General features: G+C 42.8%; 1 protein-coding gene across 3 annotated transcripts in view; it reads left to right on the forward strand.

The window, feature by feature from the left end:
* Window positions 1-20,549, forward strand: part of FGFR1 (fibroblast growth factor receptor 1) — a 77,944-nt gene extending 57,395 nt beyond the window's left edge. For 2 of the 3 annotated variants that reach the window (XM_042476235.1, XM_042476233.1), the window contains exons 8-18: window positions 2,149-2,293; window positions 5,502-5,704; window positions 8,533-8,678; window positions 9,532-9,653; window positions 10,105-10,215; window positions 10,814-11,004; window positions 11,801-11,923; window positions 13,891-13,961; window positions 15,170-15,307; window positions 17,431-17,536; window positions 17,973-20,549. In XM_042476235.1, coding sequence (XP_042332169.1) covers window positions 2,149-2,293; window positions 5,502-5,704; window positions 8,533-8,678; window positions 9,532-9,653; window positions 10,105-10,215; window positions 10,814-11,004; window positions 11,801-11,923; window positions 13,891-13,961; window positions 15,170-15,307; window positions 17,431-17,536; window positions 17,973-18,149 — 1,533 coding nt within the window. In that variant the 3' untranslated portion in view covers window positions 18,150-20,549. The remainder of the gene's footprint in view (window positions 1-2,148; window positions 2,294-5,501; window positions 5,705-8,532; window positions 8,679-9,531; window positions 9,654-10,104; window positions 10,216-10,813; window positions 11,005-11,800; window positions 11,924-13,890; window positions 13,962-15,169; window positions 15,308-17,430; window positions 17,537-17,972) is intronic. The other variant, XM_042476234.1, reaches the window with a different exon arrangement.
* The last annotated feature ends 263 nt before the right edge of the window (window positions 20,550-20,812 follow it).

The raw sequence follows: 20,812 nt of genomic DNA on the forward strand, positions 1-20,812 counted from the left end.
TTGGGCCATTTTATCCCAGCAATCAAGGCCAAAACATAGAGGTTAATCCAGAAACATTCATACATGAAAGGTGGCCACTTACTGACTATCTAGATCACCACCAAAATGGTGGTATAACAAAGGTAAAGTGCTATTTAAATAGCATGCAAACTGTTTCCTTATGGACAAAGGTGGAAAATATGACAGATACTGGACAATATTTTCATGTTTGTTTGCTTTTTACAATTATGTGTCAAAATAAATGTTTTATTTTGTGACATGAATGGAATATAGTTATTGATCTTCTATTTATAGTAAAAATGAATAAATAAAAGATATTTTAGTTTAAAGGGATTGGTATGTGGCTTTACAGCTTCTCCTGGAAAGATAGTGTCTGGTTAAACTTAATCCTGGCACATAGCCCTTAATCCAGCCTTCCTCAACTGGATGCCCTCACAAAGTGTTGGACTGCATCTCCCATTATCAGAGCAAGGAACTGGCAAAAGCACCTGAAAGTGTTCCTTGCTTAAGAAAAGCCTATTCATGGGGCCACCATAAGACGATGGGCAACCTGAAGGCACATATATACATGCAGCTTGGCAGTGGTTGAACTAGCTGCGGACAGTGGGAAGTTTGGATGACCACCTTGGTTGGGAAGGCTACATTAAACCTATTTTAGACAAGACATGGCAGGGTGCAATTCATTCCTCTTCTTTGAAATAAGGGATGCCATGTCTGCTCATGATTCTTCCAGAAGGGATGAAATGCGGTTGGTGGAGGGTAGAGAATTTGAGTTCCCCATGTCTTGCTTCTGGTGAGAACTGAGGGAGATGTTAATGTGCATAATGTTGTTGATCTCGGAGCTGCGGCGCCCATTCACCGGCCACCGAGTGACTCCTGTGTGTTGTTGGTCTTGTTCTAGCACTCGGGAATTAATAGCTCTGATGCGGAGGTGCTGACCCTGTATAATGTGACAGAGGCTGAGAGCGGGGAGTATGTTTGTAAGGTTTCCAATTATATTGGTGAGGCTAACCAGTCTGCGTGGCTGACCGTCACCAGACCCATGGCTGAAGGTAAACGGGAAGAAGGCCACTTTGGGGGCTCTTGCTTGGACAGTTCGGTCCTCATCGGTGGGAAGAAAATAAACTCTTGTGGCTCTCCTGTTTCTGCTCTGTTTCTGGTGCCGTAAGCCATGGAAAAATCCTTGGGTGAGGTTGAAGCAGCTCAGTTTCATGCCCTCCTCCTGTTCCCCTTTCTAACAGATCATTCTCTTCCTAGTCTTAACTCTCTCTCTCTCTCTCTGTGTGTGTGTAGTAATTAAGCCAAATTGGGAAATCATCTTCAGAATCCTTTAATTCAAAAGACCAGATGAAGGTTATCATTGTAGTCCTTTCTAAAATTGGCTTCTGTGTATGTTTCTTGCTAAGCCTTCCAGAGAAACGCTGTAATTATATGATTTGTCACTGGTTAACTAAATCAATTCAAATAATATCAAAACCTAAATATAGTAGCCTTTCCGAGAGAGCAAAATCAAAACGAATGATTTACCCATTTGCCCATCAGTCTCACTCATTTTAAATCGATTGTCACCAAGTAACTGATTACCTATTAAACCCATGCAAACTTGGAAGAACTACTTGTACCTCTGATTTTGAGTTCCTCGGCTTTTGGTCTCCATCACAAAGCAAAATTACGTTTTCTCTTATTTACATCCCTGTTTCGAAGCCGCATGACCTCTCTCTTCTTCCAATTGCATATCATTTCTTAAACTTGGATTGTTTCCTGTTCTCTTCCATCTCCATCCATCACTTTGCCATTTCCATCCCCTGAAACTAAGCTGGTCCTTCCTCCACCCGAGGTCACTTTTTCCATGTGGCCCATCACCAGCATGTTCAGATGGGCAGGGAAATTCAGTTTGGTGAAGGGTTTTTTTTGTTTTGTTTAACATTGCCTCTTTAGGCCTGCCTGGATCAGAGGTTGTCCTAAGGCTCTCTGTTAAATTAGGTCTGCCGTGGTGTCTGTTACTCCTTAGGAGGCCTTGGGGGCATGTGTATCCCCTTCCCTCCTTCTCCTGCACCTTGGTTCCTGAAGGGGTCTTAGATTTGCTTGTACTATTTCCCTTTTTCTTTCTCTTTCCTTTTTTCCCCCTTCCATTTTTCCCCTTTCTAGACGGCTGGTGTTAACACAACTGACAAAGAAATGGAAGTCCTTCACTTAAGGAATGTCTCCTTTGAGGACGCTGGGCAGTATACCTGTTTGGCGGGTAATTCTATTGGGATCTCCCACCACTCTGCATGGTTGACGGTTCTGGAAGGTATATACTGGTTCTCTTCCTTTCTCTGCCTCCTTGCCTTCTCCTTCTTGGTTTGGTGTTAAGTGAGTCCTAGTTTGCAAGAGCCAGTCTTCCTGGCGGTGGGTTGATGGTGGCGAAGGAAGTGTGGTTTAGCAACAAATCTGGTTGGACAAGTGACTTGCCAGTTCAAATTCAGAGTACAAAACATATTCAGTCTTGCCAGGGAGACATATGCCCTGGTTCTTTTTCAGCCAAACTTTCACTCCATGTGCCTATTGGATGACTCTTGAAGGCCAAGGCATCATGAATTTCCAGTCTAGGTTTAACCAGAGATTAGGTCCAGGTTTTTCATTAGTTTGATTCCATTCTCTTATTTAATGCCAATGTCCCCCAGCCTCACCCCCATGTTTTTCTCTATCTCTCAGCAGAGAGGAAGGGAAGCTGATGTACCTGCTAGTGCTTAAACAGGATCCCTCCTATGCCCAATAATACCAAAAGAAGCAACTCCACTGGATACTGGATTTGGAAATATGACATGCCACCCACACTCCACAGAGACTGTGGATAAAGGCAATAGCACAGGGTTTTTCTAGTTCTCAGGTTTTCACAGTAAGAACTCTTACTGTGCACATCTCCATGTGCATGCACAAGAGGACTGTCTTCTTGTAGTTCAAAAACCAGTAGCAGATGGGCTACAGTATTATAACAGAGGGTGTTTTCTGTATCACCTGAATTTCATAAAGTCCAAATTCAACACACACATCCTGAGAGCAGACAGTTTTACTACCTGCTGACATAAAGCTAGTAGGTACATAGGTGCTGTCCCCAGGTACATTTGCACTGAGTGAGAGGTCAGTTCAGCAACTCATGCTGCATCATGCGCACAAACCATCTAAAAGGCTTTCATGCATAAATCTTGAAGCTCTTGGGTGGAGATGGCCCATAATGGGATCCCTTTCTATGTAAAGTGGCTGTGAGAAAAAGGAGGAACTAGTTCCCAGTCCTTACAAAAGCAGAGACTAGAAAATGTATTCCCAAAGATTCTGCTTTTCCCCTACGATTCCAAACACAGATTTGTTTCTCCACTGCCTTGGCCAGAAAGGGAATGGAGTCTGGCTTTTTCTGAGTTGAAGTGTCTGCTGTGCCTCCGCATTCTCTTTGGGATTTACTCTGCATGATCTCCTGTTTTACAGACTACTGCTCATCCTTGTTTGGTTGATGCTGGGCTTATTTTTCAGCCATCAACCACTGGCTGGCAAGAACTGATAACTTATGACTCCAGAAAGGTTTTTTTTAAAGGGGTGTGTGCTATTTCTATGAGTTTCATATAGGCAATAAGAAAACCTTCTGAGTTATCAGTCCCTTTTCCTCTTGCTGAGCCTGTACCCATTCAGAGTCCTGAATGGAGTAAGATGGTGATCATTTCTATATTTCAACCCCTTCACTCCCGAGTCATTCTCTAATGCTTATGTCTTTTCTGGGACTGGGAGGAGTGGGTTGGGGGGACATATATATCTCCCTGCTGCCACCCTTTATTCTCTTTAAATTGCAACCTATTTCTCTCTTCCATACCTGTAAAGTGTCTTATCACTTACACTAGCACTGTGCTTTCTTGCTGCCCGTTTTCCATGTGAGCAAGCCTTAAATTGCTGCTACATCTGGAAGTACTCCAGGCAAGGCGATGCTGCCATCTTGCAAAATGCTTCATATTTGACTTGAGAATGCTTATGGGCAAGACTTGCAAAAGATGGCTCATTTGATAGAAGCTGACACATTTGATCCATCTTCTACAGAAAATGCACTTATGGTTCCGAAAGGTTTGAGTTGATTCACAGGTTCAGCATGGCTTCTTTCCGCTCCCGAAGGGTTGGGAAGTCACAAGGAAAACCAGATCTGAACTACAGATATCAGAGATTCTGCTACTTTGCCATATCCACCTACAGACCTTTGGAAACCTCTTCCTTAATGCCCATAATAGTCCTGAGATTCTCTGCTGTGTGCTCAAGTCTTTGAAGCTGCACCCACAAAAGCAATTTCATTACTGCTTCAGAGTCCCTCAGTATTTCTCTTGTTAATTCGTATTGGGCAGGAGGAGATAGGAAGGCCATGGTTCCTTCTAGCAGTCTGCTGGATCAGTGTAAAATTTTATTGTGATGAGGGTTGAGTTTCTTCTAAAACAGAGGTGGAGGACACTCTTTCCTCCATAAAATGCTTTGGCCTGCAGCTCTAATTTTCCTGTAGCACATGGTCAGTGGAAAGGGATTCTGGAAGTCCCTGGATAAGAAAGTCGAAAACAGTGGGCGAAATGTGGCCCAAGAGCCACATGCAACCCTCAAGGCTGCTTTTGTGTCCCACAAGGTCCCCCAGGTATATGCCCTCAAGGATGTGTAGAAGGCATCCCAACAATGTTTAGGAGGTGGCAACATTTTTGCCCCCAAATGTCATCTAGGGCATGGGGGAACATGTCCACCATGTTTTGCCCAAAAGAGGAATAAAATAGCCTGGGATGACACACACTTCCTGCTATGATTTAATGCCAGTCACTTTCTGTCATTTAAAAAGTCCTCTCCTGGACCTAAAATGTTTTTGGGAGGGCCCAAAACATAGTGAGAATGCCCTCATCTCCTCTAGAGGAGCACAAAAATCGATATAGTTTTTCTGGGAGTCAGTGCAGTGTATGGGGATGCAGCCCTTCAAGCTCTCTTGGGGGGCTTAGTGTGTACCCACAGCCTTACACAGTTGCCCACCCTTGATCTAAAACATCTGAAGGGCTAAATGTTTTCCATATTTGCACTGAAAGATTTGATGCAGTTCCGACATTTCTTGGGAAGACTGGTTTGGATAAGAGAGAGTCAACAACCCATACCCTTGCATTTTAACCTAGATCTGAAAGTATATTCTGGTGGCTGAATTCAGATCTAGAGGACTAGAGTCATGAAGGTGTAATGGGTGCTGAAGTCTTCCAATTTAAAAATGGCCAGGAAGGGTGACAGGGAATAAATAGATTCACATTGGGATCCTGAAACAGGTAGGGAAAAACCCAACCACTCCATCCCACCCCTGCACTGGTTTCCAAATTTAAAATCACTTTTCAGCCCAGAGCTACTGTTTGTGCACCCATTGCCCTTCTGTGTCTTTGGAAGCACAACCAGCTGCCACATGATTATTATTTTTTAACTACTGTTGTTTGGGTGTGTCTTGTGCTAATGCCTTTTTCGCACTGATCCAGCCATCGAAGACAAGCCAGCTATGATGACCTCCCCTCTCTACCTGGAGATCATTATATACTGCACAGGGGGATTCCTCATCTCTTGTATGATTGTGACCATCATCATATACAAGATGAAGAGCACCACCAAGAAGACCGACTTCAACAGCCAGCTGGCCGTACATAAGCTGGCCAAGAGCATCCCTCTGCGCAGACAGGTAACAGAAAGTAGATAGGGGGTTTGATTGTACTTTAACGGCCCACTCAGCCCTGAAAGAGCCTTGCTTGCATGTCTAGCAAAGCTTGCTGCATTTGGGAGCCCTTTCACCACACACATTCATAGTGCTGTGATTTCCCCTTTAACTGCTACAGTTCCATCCTACTTAATCCTCGGATTTGCAATTTAGGGAAGGTGTGACAAAATCCCTGTCTAGCTTTGCTCTGCAGTTCCAACCCTTGGGCTGCTATTATTCACCTTGTCCTTTTACCCTTAAGATCCCTCCCTAGACTTGGTATTTGGGCCTCAAGGTGACCCCACTTCTGGACAAGTGGTGATGTTGGTCACGGGGTTCAATGTAGTAAAGCATGACCAGTTTTCCTTGTTAATTATTAAATGAAAACATCCAGACAGCAATGTAGAAAATAAAAACAGGGAAGGTTCTTTGTAACCGTTAAAATAAACATCTAGCATTGTGCTGGGTGCAGACACAGTGCATGGTAGCAACTCACTTTCAAACAAAACAACCTTTCTCCCTGAGCTGCTTCCAGATTCTCAGACTCCAAACCCAATTCAGATCTTTCTGTTCCTCTCTTTCTAACTGGCCTGTCTCTGTTTCTGACTGGCCCTATCTAACCCTTTAATAGACAGTCCTCTAGGTCAGTGGTTCCCAACTGTTGGTCATCCAGGTGTCTTGGACTTTAGTTACCAGAAGCCCCAGCTAGCTTGACCAGTAGTCAGGAATTTTGGAATATAAAGTACAAAATATCTAAAGGACCGAAGGTTAGGAAGCACTGCTCTAGGATATATTCTTTCCCCCATAGCACACATACCTACAACAGCATTATTTGAACGGTGGTTGTCGGCTCTACCCAAGCTTGCCCAGTTTCTTACTTCATAGAGGGGTATTGAGAGTTCTTAACCAAGGAGTTCTAGGGCTAAACCAGACGACAAATCCCAGGATTCCATAGGATGCAGTCATGGCAATTAAAGTGGAATCATATTGCTCTAATTGTGTTGTATGAAAGAGTTCCAGGTCAGAGGCACTTTTTAGCTTTGGAAGCAGGAGCAGATTATGGGCATGACAACTTTTCCTAGGAACTGCAAAAGTAAGGGGACTAATGCAATAGTCCTCCAGATCCCATAAACCCCAGACAAGTTGGCCAACAGTCAGGAATTATGGGAGCTGAAGGCCAAAACATCTGAAGGACCAAAGGTTGGGAGCCACTGGACTAGTGGGTTCTCTTTACTTTGGCATAAGTTTCAAGACTTATGTCAAAGATGCTGGTCACTGGATGGGACTCCTGGTCAGGTTGGATGTAGCCCCTGGTATCCTGAAAGTAGTGCACAAAATTAGGAACATAAGTGTGTATGTGTATCTGTGTGTGAGAGAGGGAGATGAGGGAAGAGAGAGATAGAGAGCTAGGAGCCAAGGAATGGAGAAAGTGATAGTTGTTGAGAGGAAGAATGAAGGACTCTTGCATCCACTGGATGCAACTACTGAAAGAGCACTCTCTGGGATGGGACACACATGAACCAGATGCCAGAAAAAGAAGCATGCTCTGGCAAGTTTTTTTTTGGGGACAGGAGCCAAGAGAAGAGGTCAAGGATAGCAGCGAGGTGAAGAGAACATAGAAGCACAAAGAGCAAGAGTTTATTCCTGGCATCATTTAAGGTTTTGGCAATAGAAAGTCTGGCATCCCCAGCATAGTACTTGTTGTTACTAGCATTATTTACACTGCACTTTTAATAGGCAAGGTGCTGCTTTTGCCATCTCAACCTTCATCATGTGGCTAAACAGTCTGCACTGAGAACAAAACTAAATTCTGTGCCAAGGAGAACTTGAACGATTTTGACCTGTACTGAGTAATGGAAATTAAACCAGTTGACGTCTATCTCCCCTCTTGGCCACAAGATGTTTTGTCCACTTCTGCCCTGAGTTTAGAGATGGGAATTGTGTGGCCTTCCAGATGCTGAACTCCAACTCCCGCCATTCCTTGCCCCTGGCTGCAGTAGCTATGGTTGCAGAGAGTTGTAGCCCTACATCTGGAGGGCCAACTGGTTCCAACATCTGCAGTTTCGGAAGCTATATCAATCACTGCATACTTTCAAGCAATTTTGTGCAGTCATGTTGACAGGGAAATTATTCTTCAGGCGAAGGAAGGAAGTTGAGATTTTCAGGATGCTGCAGTTGAGAACCAGTACCAAAGTCCATGTTTCCATGTTCCAGATCACAGAATAGAGGCAGTTATGTTCTTTAAATCAACCTAGAATGGTGTGGCTTTAGGAGGTGGATGGAGATGGAAGCATATGCACATAGCCCAAATAGAAAAAATTATTATTATTATTATTATTATTATTATTATTATTATTATTTGTATCCCACTCCTTTCCCAGCCTCTAGTGCAGCGGTTCCCAGCCTTTGGTCTTCCATTCCTTTTGAACTTCATCTCTCAGAAGTCCAAGCCAGTTTGGTCAATAGCCATAATAGTACTATTTTGGTTTGATCTTAGGACGTTAATTACGTTAGTATTTTATTAACTTTCTTCTATTTTTAGACTGTATGCCGTAGGCAGCCTTTAATCTGTATTTTGGCTACTAATATTGGACAGTGCTGTGCAAATCTACAGTGCTTTATAAATAAAATGTAATAATAATAATAATAATAATAATAATAATAATAATAATAATGTTCAGGAGTTATGGGAGCTGAGGTCCTAATCGTCTGGAAGACCAAAGGCTGAGAACATCTTTAATGACAGATCTCCCAAACTTGTCTGCTTCTGGGTCCTTTCCCGAAGGGTAACCCCCACACTCTTGTTCATTCTACCACAGGTATCAGCTGACTCAAACTCCTCCATGAACTCAGGTGTAATGCTCATGCGCCCCTCACGGCTTTCTTCCAGTGGGACCCCAATGCTGGCGGGTGTCTCTGAGTATGAGTTGCCAGAAGATCCTCGCTGGGAGCTGCCCAGAGACAGGTAACAACTCCTTCTTATTCTCTGGATGATGGCTTTTCTGAGTGGTTCCTTCTCTGATCTGTGCCCCCACATGTCAGAGACATGGAGATTTTGTAGTCACTGGATTCGGGACCCATTGCTTCCTTTCCCATTGTGTCAGATAAAACAACAATAAGTAAATTCGTATTTGCTGAATGTTCATCATTCTGAGAAGAAGTGACTTCTCCAGAAACCTTAGAAGCAGAGGCATTAAAAATGGGGAGATGGAGCTACTTTCAAAATGCACATACATGTTGAAGCTCCCTTATCTGAAATGCTTGGGACCTGAAATGTTTTGGACTTTGAAGTTTTTTGGATAGGGGTTGAGGACAGGAAGTCTAACAGATGCCTCATTCATGGGTTGCCAACAACTATACATTATGCCTTACCAATTTCAAGTATAATCTGTATCCAAAGCATCCATTGTTTGATATAAGACTTTCATTGTGATCTCTGGTTGCTTCAGAAGCACAAGGATAAATGCATTTGTTCTCCAGATAAATGTATCTGTTCTCCAAAGTTTTCTTATTGTTGAAAGGCAAAGAATTAAAATAAATTATTATTAAGAGTTGTTCTTAAGGGTAAAATTCAACTGTAGTCCCTGGCAGTTAAGCCCAGCCTGCCAAAGCCAGAACTATTTGCAAAATGCCCCTGAGATGACTATTGAAGAACTTTCTACTGTGTTGTGTTCAGTTTACTTGAGCAAAAATGGAAAGACAGTACTTGGGACTGGTTCCATTTGAGTAGAACATTGCAGTGAAATTCATATCTTTGTATATTAGAATCATTCCTTCTCTATTATTAACTTGTTTTATTTTGTTTTCCTTCATTCTAGGCTGATTCTAGGTAAACCATTGGGGGAAGGCTGCTTTGGGCAGGTAGTGCTCGCTGAAGCAATTGGCCTAGACAAAGACAAACCGAACCGAGTAACTAAAGTGGCCGTAAAGATGCTAAAATGTAAGTAATTGCCTTTGTGTGACTCATTACCACAGTTCCTTCCAAATTCAAGAGTTGTAGATCCTGCTGTGTTACAAATGTTCTTGAGTCTGTACAGCACAACCCCAATATGCATAAATTCAGTATCTGTGGTTTCACTTATCCACACCTGAAAAATACGTTCTTTCTAGGCATTTCTGGGTCGTCCAGTGAAATTCTGTGGTCAACTTCCAGCCCAAGCATACCATAGAATCATGCTAGAGGACCTAGAAATGACTAGAGAAATGTTCTCTCTAGGCATTTCTGGGTCTTCCAGTGTGAATCTATGGTATGCTTGGACCTGAAGTCATTCTTCTCATTGAAAGTAATAGGGTTCTGTACTTAGTCCATAGATCCCCAGCTTCTGACATCCGACTTGAAATGTTCTTAGTCCTGACTCACCAAGATGCACATTTTTTAACTTCTTCCCCAGCGGATGCCACAGAAAAAGATCTGTCTGACTTGATCTCTGAGATGGAGATGATGAAAATGATTGGCAAGCACAAGAACATCATCAACCTCCTTGGGGCTTGTACTCAGGATGGTAAGGGCTGTCTTAAAATTTGAAGAAATGTAAAAACCAAAGGATAATTGCACTCTAGTGTGTATATTACTTCGGAAAACATCAATAGGTCAATGTGTTTAAAACAACTCTTTCCCCCATCCTTAGCGATATGACTGTGAGCTTTGGAAAAGAAGTGTTTGTCCCTTATGTGAAGTCAAAAGCTTTTGTGGCCGGCATCCATAGTTTTTTGTGGTTTTTTGGGGCTATGTAGCCAATTTCTAGAAGAGCCACAGATGCTGGCGAAACGTCAGGAATAAACTCTTCTAGACCATGGTCACATAGCCCAGAAGAACCACAAAAAACTATGTTTGTCCCTTAGTTTCTTGGAGAAACTTGGGTCATAGAAAAACAACAATGTCACACAAAGGCCACCATCTTGTACCAAACTGAAAAACTACATTGGAATGGCTAGGCATTGGTGCAGAGCAGTGGCTTTGGATTTCCATAGTACAGATCTCTGTTGACTGGCATTGGTCACCACTTACACAGTTAGGTACTGAAAGTCCCAGTTAGATTCTTTGGGGATTGGGACTATATCCCTGCCTGAATTCAGGCTTTACTTCTTTCCCTTGGCCAGGTCCACTCTATGTGATAGTGGAGTATGCATCCAAAGGGAACCTGAGGGAATACCTGCAGGCTCGGCGCCCTCCAGGCATGGAGTATTGCTACAACCCGACCCACCTCCCAGAAGAGCAGCTCTCTTTCAAAGACCTGGTGTCCTGTGCCTATCAAGTGGCCCGAGGCATGGAATATTTGGCATCCAAAAAGGTGAGAGATTACAGCAGGAAGAAATGGTAGATGCAGCTAGAACTCTTGATGGAGTCACTGAGGAGATGGGTGTATGGACTTCCTAGTTGATTGAGTGATTGGGTTGAATATTAAGAAGACAAAAATAAATACCACAGATGATTTACGTAGTTTTAAATTGGGTAATGGAAACATTGGAATCATTAAAGATTTTCTATACCTTGACTCAGTCATTATTCACAATGGAGACTGTGGTCCAGAAATCAGAAGAGCAGGACTTGGAAGAGCAACTTGAAGCCCCCCTTGACTTTGCTTACAATTTTTTTATTGACCTTGCAGCTCTTTAGACTTTTGCTTTTCCAAAACTTGGGGTAGGGTTTTCACACCTTGTTTTAAAGGAGAACCGTGCTTTCTGGAGGCTTCCAAGGGCACAATTCTTCCCTTTTAAAAATAGATGAAGATTTCAAGGCTCTGGGAGACGCAAAATCGGATGAGATGCAAGCAGCTCACAGACCGCCAGTTGTCTACTCTTGCTATACAGACTTGCACAGTTTATATAGTATGCGAAGACAGTAAAATTTCAATGCTTTTAAATATGTTGCCTCCTATTTATTTATCCATTTACTGTACTTATATACCACTCACAATTGCTGTAGGAGATTCTCTGCACTTTATTAGGAGCATTTTGGGCATTTTTAACCCTGATCTTCAGCAGGAGAGGTTTCTGTACTGAGGAATGTGCCAAGGTCTGCCTGGCTTGCTTTGTTTTTCAAGGTCCCTAATGGTCTGTGTCTCCTCTTTTGTGTCTCCTCTTCAGTGCATCCACCGAGATCTGGCTGCCAGGAATGTCCTGGTGACAGAAGACAGTGTGATGAAGATAGCTGATTTTGGCCTGGCTCGAGATATCCATCACATAGATTACTACAAGAAGACAACAAATGTGAGTGGCACGTCCAGGAGGAAGAATCAAATTAGGTTGATGCCTGATCATCACATGCCAGGCTGTTGGACAGTCTTCTGCGATCACATAATAGGCCGATGTACATTCTGTGTAGCAGATGCATGGAAATTTGAGTACAGGCTGAGTCTCCCTTATATTAAATGCTTGGGACCAGAAGTATTTTGGATTTTGGAGTCTTTCAGATTTTGGAATATTTGCATATCCTTAATGAGATTGTCTTAGAGGTGGGACCCAATTCTGAATATGAAATTCATTTATGTTTCATATACTCCTTATACACATAGCCTGAAGGTAATGTTGTACATAATATTTTAAAATAATTTTATGCATGAAACAAAGTTTGTGTACACTAAACCACATGGAAAGCTCCCCAAAACATGTGAACATATCTCCACAGCCAAAAGGCACCCCAGAACTCCATAGTACACCCAAATACATCTGCTTTCCTTTGCAGCCTCTCTCAAAATGGCAGCAGTATCATATCATTTCCTGTCGCCATTTTGAGAGGGACTGCAGAGAAAAACAGAGGCCTCTGAGCTTGCTAGGAGAATGTGACCCAAGGGCAATCGGGGGAAATTGATCCTTGGTCCCCACACAATTGTCCACCCTGCTTTAGGTTGATTGGTTTGCAACACAAGAATTTGTTAGACTGCACATTAGAGAAGCAGTAGCAAGCTAGAAAATGAAACATGCTCCAGTGTATATTACCTTGGTCTTGCCGACCAGAACAAATGAGGCACTGGACAAGAATGCACATATAATCTAAAATATAGGCCAATTTGGGGTACACCTAAGGCTACAACCACTGATCTTCTCAGATTGACACATGCTCTGACAATGTGTATATATGCATATTTCAATTATTGTACATGGTGTCTACCCATAGAAGACTGAAGATCATCTAAGCTATCTATGCCTCTTGAAGCAGATTTTTAAAGCACATGGAATGAAGATACCTCTGGTCCCAGAGAACAAAACATAGTAATTTAATCTTAGAGATTTTCTCATCCATATTTGAGTGGCATTAAGCCAACTGCAATGAAAGCACAACATTAAAATGGACAGGAAGAAGTATTGCAATCTGAATGTAAAGCATGTGATACAATATCATCTCTTTAAACTGATTAATGATTAGGGAAGTTTTTTTAATTTAAATAAAAATTATCTAAGAATCTGATTAGTATGGCACTAAGTGCTCTAGTGTTTCAACAAATGTCCTTTATACATAGATGATTCAAATAAATTCATATTGAGATGCAGCATCCATTCTAACAGTGTTCTGCACAACATAGCAATTGTAATTGTTTTTGCAATGTCCTATCGGTAACAGTACAAAATTTTTAAATTTTGGGGAAAGTGAGTGCAAATCAGATCAGCTAGAAAATGATTGATTTTTGCTAACCAAAAGAACTAGAATTGTATTCAAGATTGCCTCTTATGCATTTGCAATTTGCTCTGCATTTGGGGGTTTGCAAGGGCTGTGTGCACATGGAAGGTTTGCTTTTGGGAAGTTATTTTTGCCATACTTTTCTGCTGAATTTGCACTGTTGTGTGTTGGGGGGGGGAACCTATTCTGGGGTTTATTTCATAGAAAATATGTAGAGACTGTGTAGCTGCAAGTGACTCAAGATAATGAAACAAGTTGCATACTTCAGGGGAAACTACAGTTCCCCAAAGGACTGCAGATAGTTTGGCCTACAGGAAGCTTTGTTCCTAACTGAAAACCAAACATGTTCCCTATGCATAATCTATGTGTTGCACTACAAGGTAAAGAAACAAATTTGCAACGGAGCACAAACCTAAAGATCTTTGCTAAATCCAGATGTTCCAGTACTTCTGTTTTGTGACTTCTGCCCCCTTAGTCCTTGCAATGATGCACATATTCCTTGTGTTCTTCTCTTCCCCATGGCCTTGGATTGATGCTCTGGTCTTTTCTTTCATCCCAGGGTCGCTTGCCGGTCAAGTGGATGGCCCCTGAGGCTTTGTTTGACAGGATATACACCCATCAGAGTGATGTGTAAGTACCTTTCTGGCTTCTTCTTGTAGGGGTGTGTGAAAGTGCATTAAATAAATCAGTCCAGTGACGCATCTTGCTCAGGGGCGAAGATTGTAGAACTTGCAATCCCTTCATTACAACCAGCCACCTGTTTCCCTCTGAACCACAAAAAGCTTGTTTGTTTGTATATGTGTGTGTGTGTTTTATTTGAAAAACAAGTCCAGTGAAGAAACGCCTGAAATGAGTCAGTTGCCACTTCTGGAAACCTGTGGGATTTTGGGTGCTATAGTCCCCCAAAATAAATTTCCAAACTCAAGGATCTTCTCTGTCCAAAGCATACACACTTCCCCTGAATGATGAGGCATGAACTCTCACTGGCCACTTGCCCAACCCAGTCGATGGGTACTGCCCTGTTTTTGTCTTCCCAGCATCATCTCCTAAAAGTGTCATTTGCTATGCTGGGGCTTCACTGTGCTGTGTTTACAACTGAGCTGCAAAGTGCTCAATATTCCCCACTGCTTAGGTCTCATTATGCTTATGGCTCCTGCCTGGAATGTTTCTTCATTTATGGGCCTCTTTATCTGATTTCCATTACCTCCTCCTGCTTTTTCCCTTCCTCCTCATCTAGGTGCAGGTAGCACCCCTCTAGCCTCCTGGCATCTCCAATTAAGCTTGGCATGTTAGGTATTATTCCCAGTGGTGAAACAGGCCTCATGTGATTCATCTTGGCTTAATTAAATGCTAATTACTATAAGCAGGAACAGTATTTCAAGCCTGCACTGAGCTTGCTAGCAAAGAGGCTTGTTTACTCGAATGCCACTGCAGGCTGCAACCTCATTGCCAGTTCAGTACTTCCTTCAGAGAGTTTTAAGCTCTTTGTTAGAAATGTCTTCTCTTTCTTTCTCCATGAAAACTTTTAAATGAGGATTATTAGACACATAGATGGAGAAATGAGCTTGTCTGATGGAACCTCCAGATGAACTAGCAGTAGAAAGGAAAACTTTCTGGTGTCTTCAAATGCCTCCTTCCTTCCCCTTTTATTCTTCAGAAGGAGGTCAACAGACATGAACCGGGTCACACTGTATAGGCCACATACTTGTATGTCCCTTGTAGAAGTGCTATGATTGGAATCAGTATCAGGTTTTCTGGCAAGAGAGATGTTGTGAGAAGGCCCATGCATGTGCATGGGTACCCTACTGTATATTTCAACATAAGATGTGTTTGTACAGGTGGTCCTTTGGTGTTCTGTTGTGGGAGATCTTCACACTGGGAGGATCGCCGTACCCAGGAGTACCAGTGGAAGAACTCTTCAAGTTGCTGAAAGAGGGCCATCGAATGGACAAGCCTAGTAATTGCACCAATGAACTGTAAGTGTCGTTGTCTAGCTTTTGTGGGAGCAATGCACAATCTGCATATCCAACTAAAATGCAGTTGTATTGACATCTGGTAAGCTGGTGTGGAGGTTTGAGCATTGGACTATAACTCTGGAGACCAAGGTTCAAATCCCCGCTCAGCCATGGATATCCACTGGTGAACCTTGGGCAAGTCACACTCTCTCAGCCTCAGGAGAAAGCAATGGCAAACCACCTCTGAACAAATCTTGCCAAGAAAACCCCATGACAGGTCCACCTTAGTCAGAAACAACCTGAAGGCACACAACATACACACACAAAACATTGCAGCAAAATTGAAATTGTATCTGAATCAACTGTAAACATAACAGGTCTCTTTAGCCGAAATGCCAAAACAAAGAAGTTTATGCTTTTCCGTGCTGGACATCAGGAGAAATGTTAATTAATGAAACATCACCTAAGATTTTACTTCCAGAACCTTGGGGCTACAGCTGTGAAGTCCCTGTTGCTACAGATCTTCAAATTCCCCACTGTGATGATACTCTGACCTGTGATGATACTCTGACCGGCAGATTCTGTCCAGGTGCTTCTCTGAATCCCGGGGCCAGTCTGTTTTTAACATGGGCTCTCCCAAGATGTTTTTCACTGCCAAGTTTGAGAGAGAGAGATAGAGAGAGAGCCCACATTGAAAGACCCATCAAGCTCAGCCGCCTGGCACGGCATAATGGAACCCCTGCTGACTAGCAGATGCAGATGATGGTGACTGGCAGGGGTTCAGAGTTACTTTCCCAGCCCTGCTGAAAGCTGTGCGTGATAATAAACCAAGACTTCTTTCCTCTTTATTTTTGTTTTTCCCAGCAGGAAAGTATCCCAAATTGACCCTGAGTAAGGCTGCTTCATCAGGGACCCACTCAGCCTTTTGTCTTGAATGAACCTCCATCCTTTCCCATGTTGTTCTAACCAATCCTGCCAGTGTTTGCATGGTTTCTCACCCCATTACTGAGAAGGGTAGGGGCTGGTCCCTAAGAAGAAGCTCACACGAACCACTAGCATCACCACAACTTCACATAAATGCATTTTTTAATTCCACTTTGTATTTTCTGTGACTGGTGTATACACAGAAAAAGCACATGGGATGCAGCCCTTAGCAATTTAATTACCTGTTTTAGATGAAATCACTATCATAAATATTATAACCCTTAAATTAATTCACTACAGTGGGCTCTTGGTATCTGCTGGCATTTGGTTCCAGGACCCCTGTGGATACCTTGATCCACAAATGCTCAAGTTCCATTATACAGTATGTAATGTTGTTGTTGTTGTTGTGTGCCTTTTTGTTATAGAGGCAAGGTTTCTTCAGAGGAGCTTTGCCATTTCCATCCTCAGGCATAGAGAGTGACTTGCCCAGTGGGTTTCATGGCCAAGTCAGGATTCGAACCCTGGCTTCCCAGTGTCCTAAGCCCAACGTTCAAACCACTACGTTACACTGGCGTATTATATAATGTCAGAGTAAAACGACATCCCTTATATAAAAAGGCAAAATCAAAGTTTCCTTTTTGGAATTATTTCCCCCCAATTAATATCGTTTATTTATAGAGAGAGTTACAGAATAGAACATTTATAACTATTCCAAAAAATAAAATACTAAAATACAATTGGGGGGGGGGGCACACACACAATGCAGAATAAAACAAAATAGTCAGTACAGATAATAAAATATACTGAAAATATAAAGCATTTTCAAGCCAGAGATGGTTGAATCCATGGATACAGATGGCCAACTGTGCATTAATTTTGTTCAAATTTAATTGCTTGCAGGGAGTCATTTATGCCACTTGTGTTGTATCTTTAACTTCATTTACGTGTTTTTAAATGACTTTACAGCAGTGGTTCCCAAACTCTATTCCTCCAGATGTTTTGGACTTCACTTCCCAGAGTTCTCTGTTGTTGAGCCTTACCTGGAAGGCCTTGGTATATTCCAGTCTGTTGCTGAATGATCTATGATTTTAGCCATGCCACTAGATTGTTGTTCATTCCAAGTCTTCTTCCTTGATGATACTTTTTGCATGTTCATGTTGGGGTTCTAACCGTATGGTTCCTTGAGATCAGGCACTCATTCATTTGTTTTCTCTTTCCAGATATATGATGATGCGAGACTGTTGGCATGCTGTTCCTTCCCAGAGACCCACATTTAAGCAGCTGGTAGAAGATTTAGATAGGATTGTGGCCATGACCTCTAACCAGGTAAAAACCACTAAGACCACACTTCAAGGAACAAAATTTTCCTAATCTGAACTTGGGGGTGGTTCTGTTTTATTGTGATCCAGTAGGTTATGAGGAGCTCTCTATTTGTTTATGACTAAACCAAGGGGTCAGTGCTAAGTTCTCAACCCTACCTCTGAATACATGCAACTTGATACCCCTGGTTTCAGTGTCGTCTGAGTCATTTTTCTGGTTTGGGGTGTGAGGGTCCACAATTGGAGTGGAGATTCCAGTGATACTTGCAAAAGTGAAGTAGCCACTGGATTTGACTCTGTTTTGGTGCCTTCATTCCATTAGACCCACTTTGCTCTGTGCTTCCTCTCTCAAACTCTTGAGCAATTGTATATTTCTTAGGAGCATCGGTTCATTTACTTTCCTTCAATGCACAACGCCTCATGATTCCTTTCATTTCGTCTAGGAATACCTGGATCTCTCCATGCCACTGGACCAGTATTCTCCCAGTTTCCCAGACACCCGCAGCTCAACCTGTTCTTCAGGAGAGGACTCTGTGTTTTCCCATGACCCCCTCCCTGACGAACCTTGTCTTCCTAAACACCCCCCTCAGCTTGCCAATGGAGGACTCAAAAGACGCTGATACTGCAACTTCCATGGGACCCTTTGCAAGCCCGCTGTGCATACAAGTGTGGTGTGCGTGTGTGTGTCAATGAGTGAATGTGCATACGCATGTGTGTGCACTCCCCTTCCAGCTGGACTGGTGATGGAGCGCCTACCGAGGCAGCCATCAGAGTCACATTTCGCTCTTGTATTCATGAACTGCAGAGATTCCATTCCAAATAACCAAACTCACACCGCCATCTTCTTCTCAAAGCTGCCATTCTTGCAAGCCCCTCGACTTCTGGAAGAGGAGTCGGGAGGGAATCTGTGCTTAAACATTTCTCATAGACTGCAGTTGAGCTGTTGTTGTATTTTCCCCTTTTGGCCAGTGTCTTATCAACAACAACAGAGGAGACCCAGAGGTTGGTTCCTAGATAGCAACATGCTGTCACTTCTCTTGGGAAGAATAACATTCCTATGAAGAGGAGAGTCTTTTCCGCTCCTTTTTCCTATTTGCTGACTGAAGCAATCCAATCCTTTGACAGCTCAATAAGCTAATAGTGGAGCTGAGGTGCAAACCTGCGGCATCAACATGTTACAGATCCAGCTGCAACGTCTTCATGCAATCCAGCTGCAGCCCCTGCCATTTGGAGTGCCTGCTGAAAATCTGGTACCAATCCAGGATCCTCACTCGTGACCGCTTCCTCACTCTGGCACTCATGCAGCGCAATCCTGTGCCTTTCCACTCAGAAGTAAACCTCACTCTTTTCCATGGGGTTTACTCCTAGGATGACGTGCATCAGGTTGCAGCCTTACGTTGTGCTTTGCTGACCAAACTTGGAAAGCGACCGAGGTACGAAAGCATCCCGCATCTTCGAAGCACTGACGTATCACGACAAAGGAGGCCGCCAAATGGAACCAGTGCTCAGAAGATCAAAACCAACCAACAAAAATCTTGTGTATATAGCTGCAAAATGTATAAATATGAATTATATATTTACATGTCTTTTAAAAAAAACGGTCCTTACCAGAGATAATATCACTTTGGTAGTAAGTTACTAGTGGCTGGTTAGGTATCAGTTGCTATGAAAAACAAATCATATATTTTGCTACTTTTGCCGGTTTTGTTTTTGTTTTTAAATTATGTTCTAAAACTTACTTCGGTTTAGGTACGTCAATAAAAATTGCTGCTGCTTCAGTTTTATATGAGGTCATATTAAACAGTGATTTTTGTTGGTAACATGGATGCCTTTGGAGAGATGTCATGGAATAACTCCCCCTCCCCACATACTATTAACCTTTGCTCTGGCCCCATCTCTAGCCATTTGAGGGACTTGTTGTAGCCTTTGGACTTGAGCCCCAGCTCAAAGACCCTCACTTCACCATGCTGTGCAAAGAAAGGCGTGCACCCATAGTTCAGTTATTAGGTTCAAGATTACAGTGTTGGTCACCCATGCGGTTGTGTAGGAAGCCCAGTCCGGTGGAGTGGGGACACTTCTGGCTGGCATTTTGGAGACTAAAGCATCCAACCCCCTTTTGAGAGTGGGCAGCAGTGTTGTTAGTGCAAATCCACAGACTATCCTTACCTTTGCTTTGGTAACCAGGAACCCAGCACAGAAGCATCTCGAGAGCCATTGCCAGTCCCCTGGCCAAGTAAACCTTATCCCTTCTTTGGGCAGTGCCAAAGAGGAACTCAGTGAGTGCCTTAGAAATAGCCATGAGGCCCTGCTTGTCATGCCTATTTTCCACTGGAGAAATAGAAGATAAAGGGGAACTCCACCTTTCCTCCTAATCCTCCTAATCAATTCCTTCCTCCCACCCCTATCTTTTTTGTTCATAGGGAGAGCCTCACCAAATGATCGGGTGGTTTCTTCTCTCCCTAGTTCTTCCTAGTTGTTGTTTTGACCCTCAAGCCTTTAGAGGTCTTCAAGCTACAATGAGGATCCTCTCCTGTCCCCTGCCACACAAAAAAAGCATCTTCCCCAGAAATCTATCTTCTCAATAAACCTCAATTATTAATCTATAGTTTGAGCTTGAGGTGGAATCAGACCTGTTTCCCTCGGCTGATGCTCTGAATGCCGCAACTAGCACTCACAACATTGTCACTTGTCTACAGAATCAGTATCAACTTCTCAACTCCCAAAGCCAATTCCCACCTCCATCCTTGGTTCCCTTTTTGGTACTCTGGAAGCCAGAGCCATGCCAGTCATACTTGAAAGCTTGCCCTGCCTTTGTATGGAAATCAGATTATTATGTTTAAAGGCAAATTCTGCCATGGATTGGGATTTCTTGTAACTTATTTATTTTTTTTAAAGATTTGAACTGAGTCCTTGAAATCTCCTAACGTTAGCTGATATTCCTGTTGCCTCTCTTTTGTGTGCCTTTTTTCCAGAATCTTATGAGGGGGAAAATAAGAATAAACCATACACATTTATGTCAACTCTACATTGTCTGTTTTAAGCCTAGAGTCCATGCGTTTCAGCCTGTGGGCTTCAGCAGTGTTAAATTCACAGATCCCCTCTATGCCTAGCTAACAAGGGAGCCTTTTTGTTGCCTGGGATGATTCCTGATGAAGCTTTTATTTATGCACCAGGGAGTCTGGATACCTACATACTAAGTAAGTGAGTAGCACTTCTACTTCTTATCACAATTTCTTTCGTTTTTCCTTCACGCAAGCATGCATATACATATATCAAAGAGGGA

The sequence above is a fragment of the Sceloporus undulatus genome, chromosome 6, assembly GCF_019175285.1.
Source record: "Sceloporus undulatus isolate JIND9_A2432 ecotype Alabama chromosome 6, SceUnd_v1.1, whole genome shotgun sequence".
NCBI classification, from domain to species: Eukaryota; Metazoa; Chordata; class Lepidosauria; order Squamata; family Phrynosomatidae; genus Sceloporus; species Sceloporus undulatus.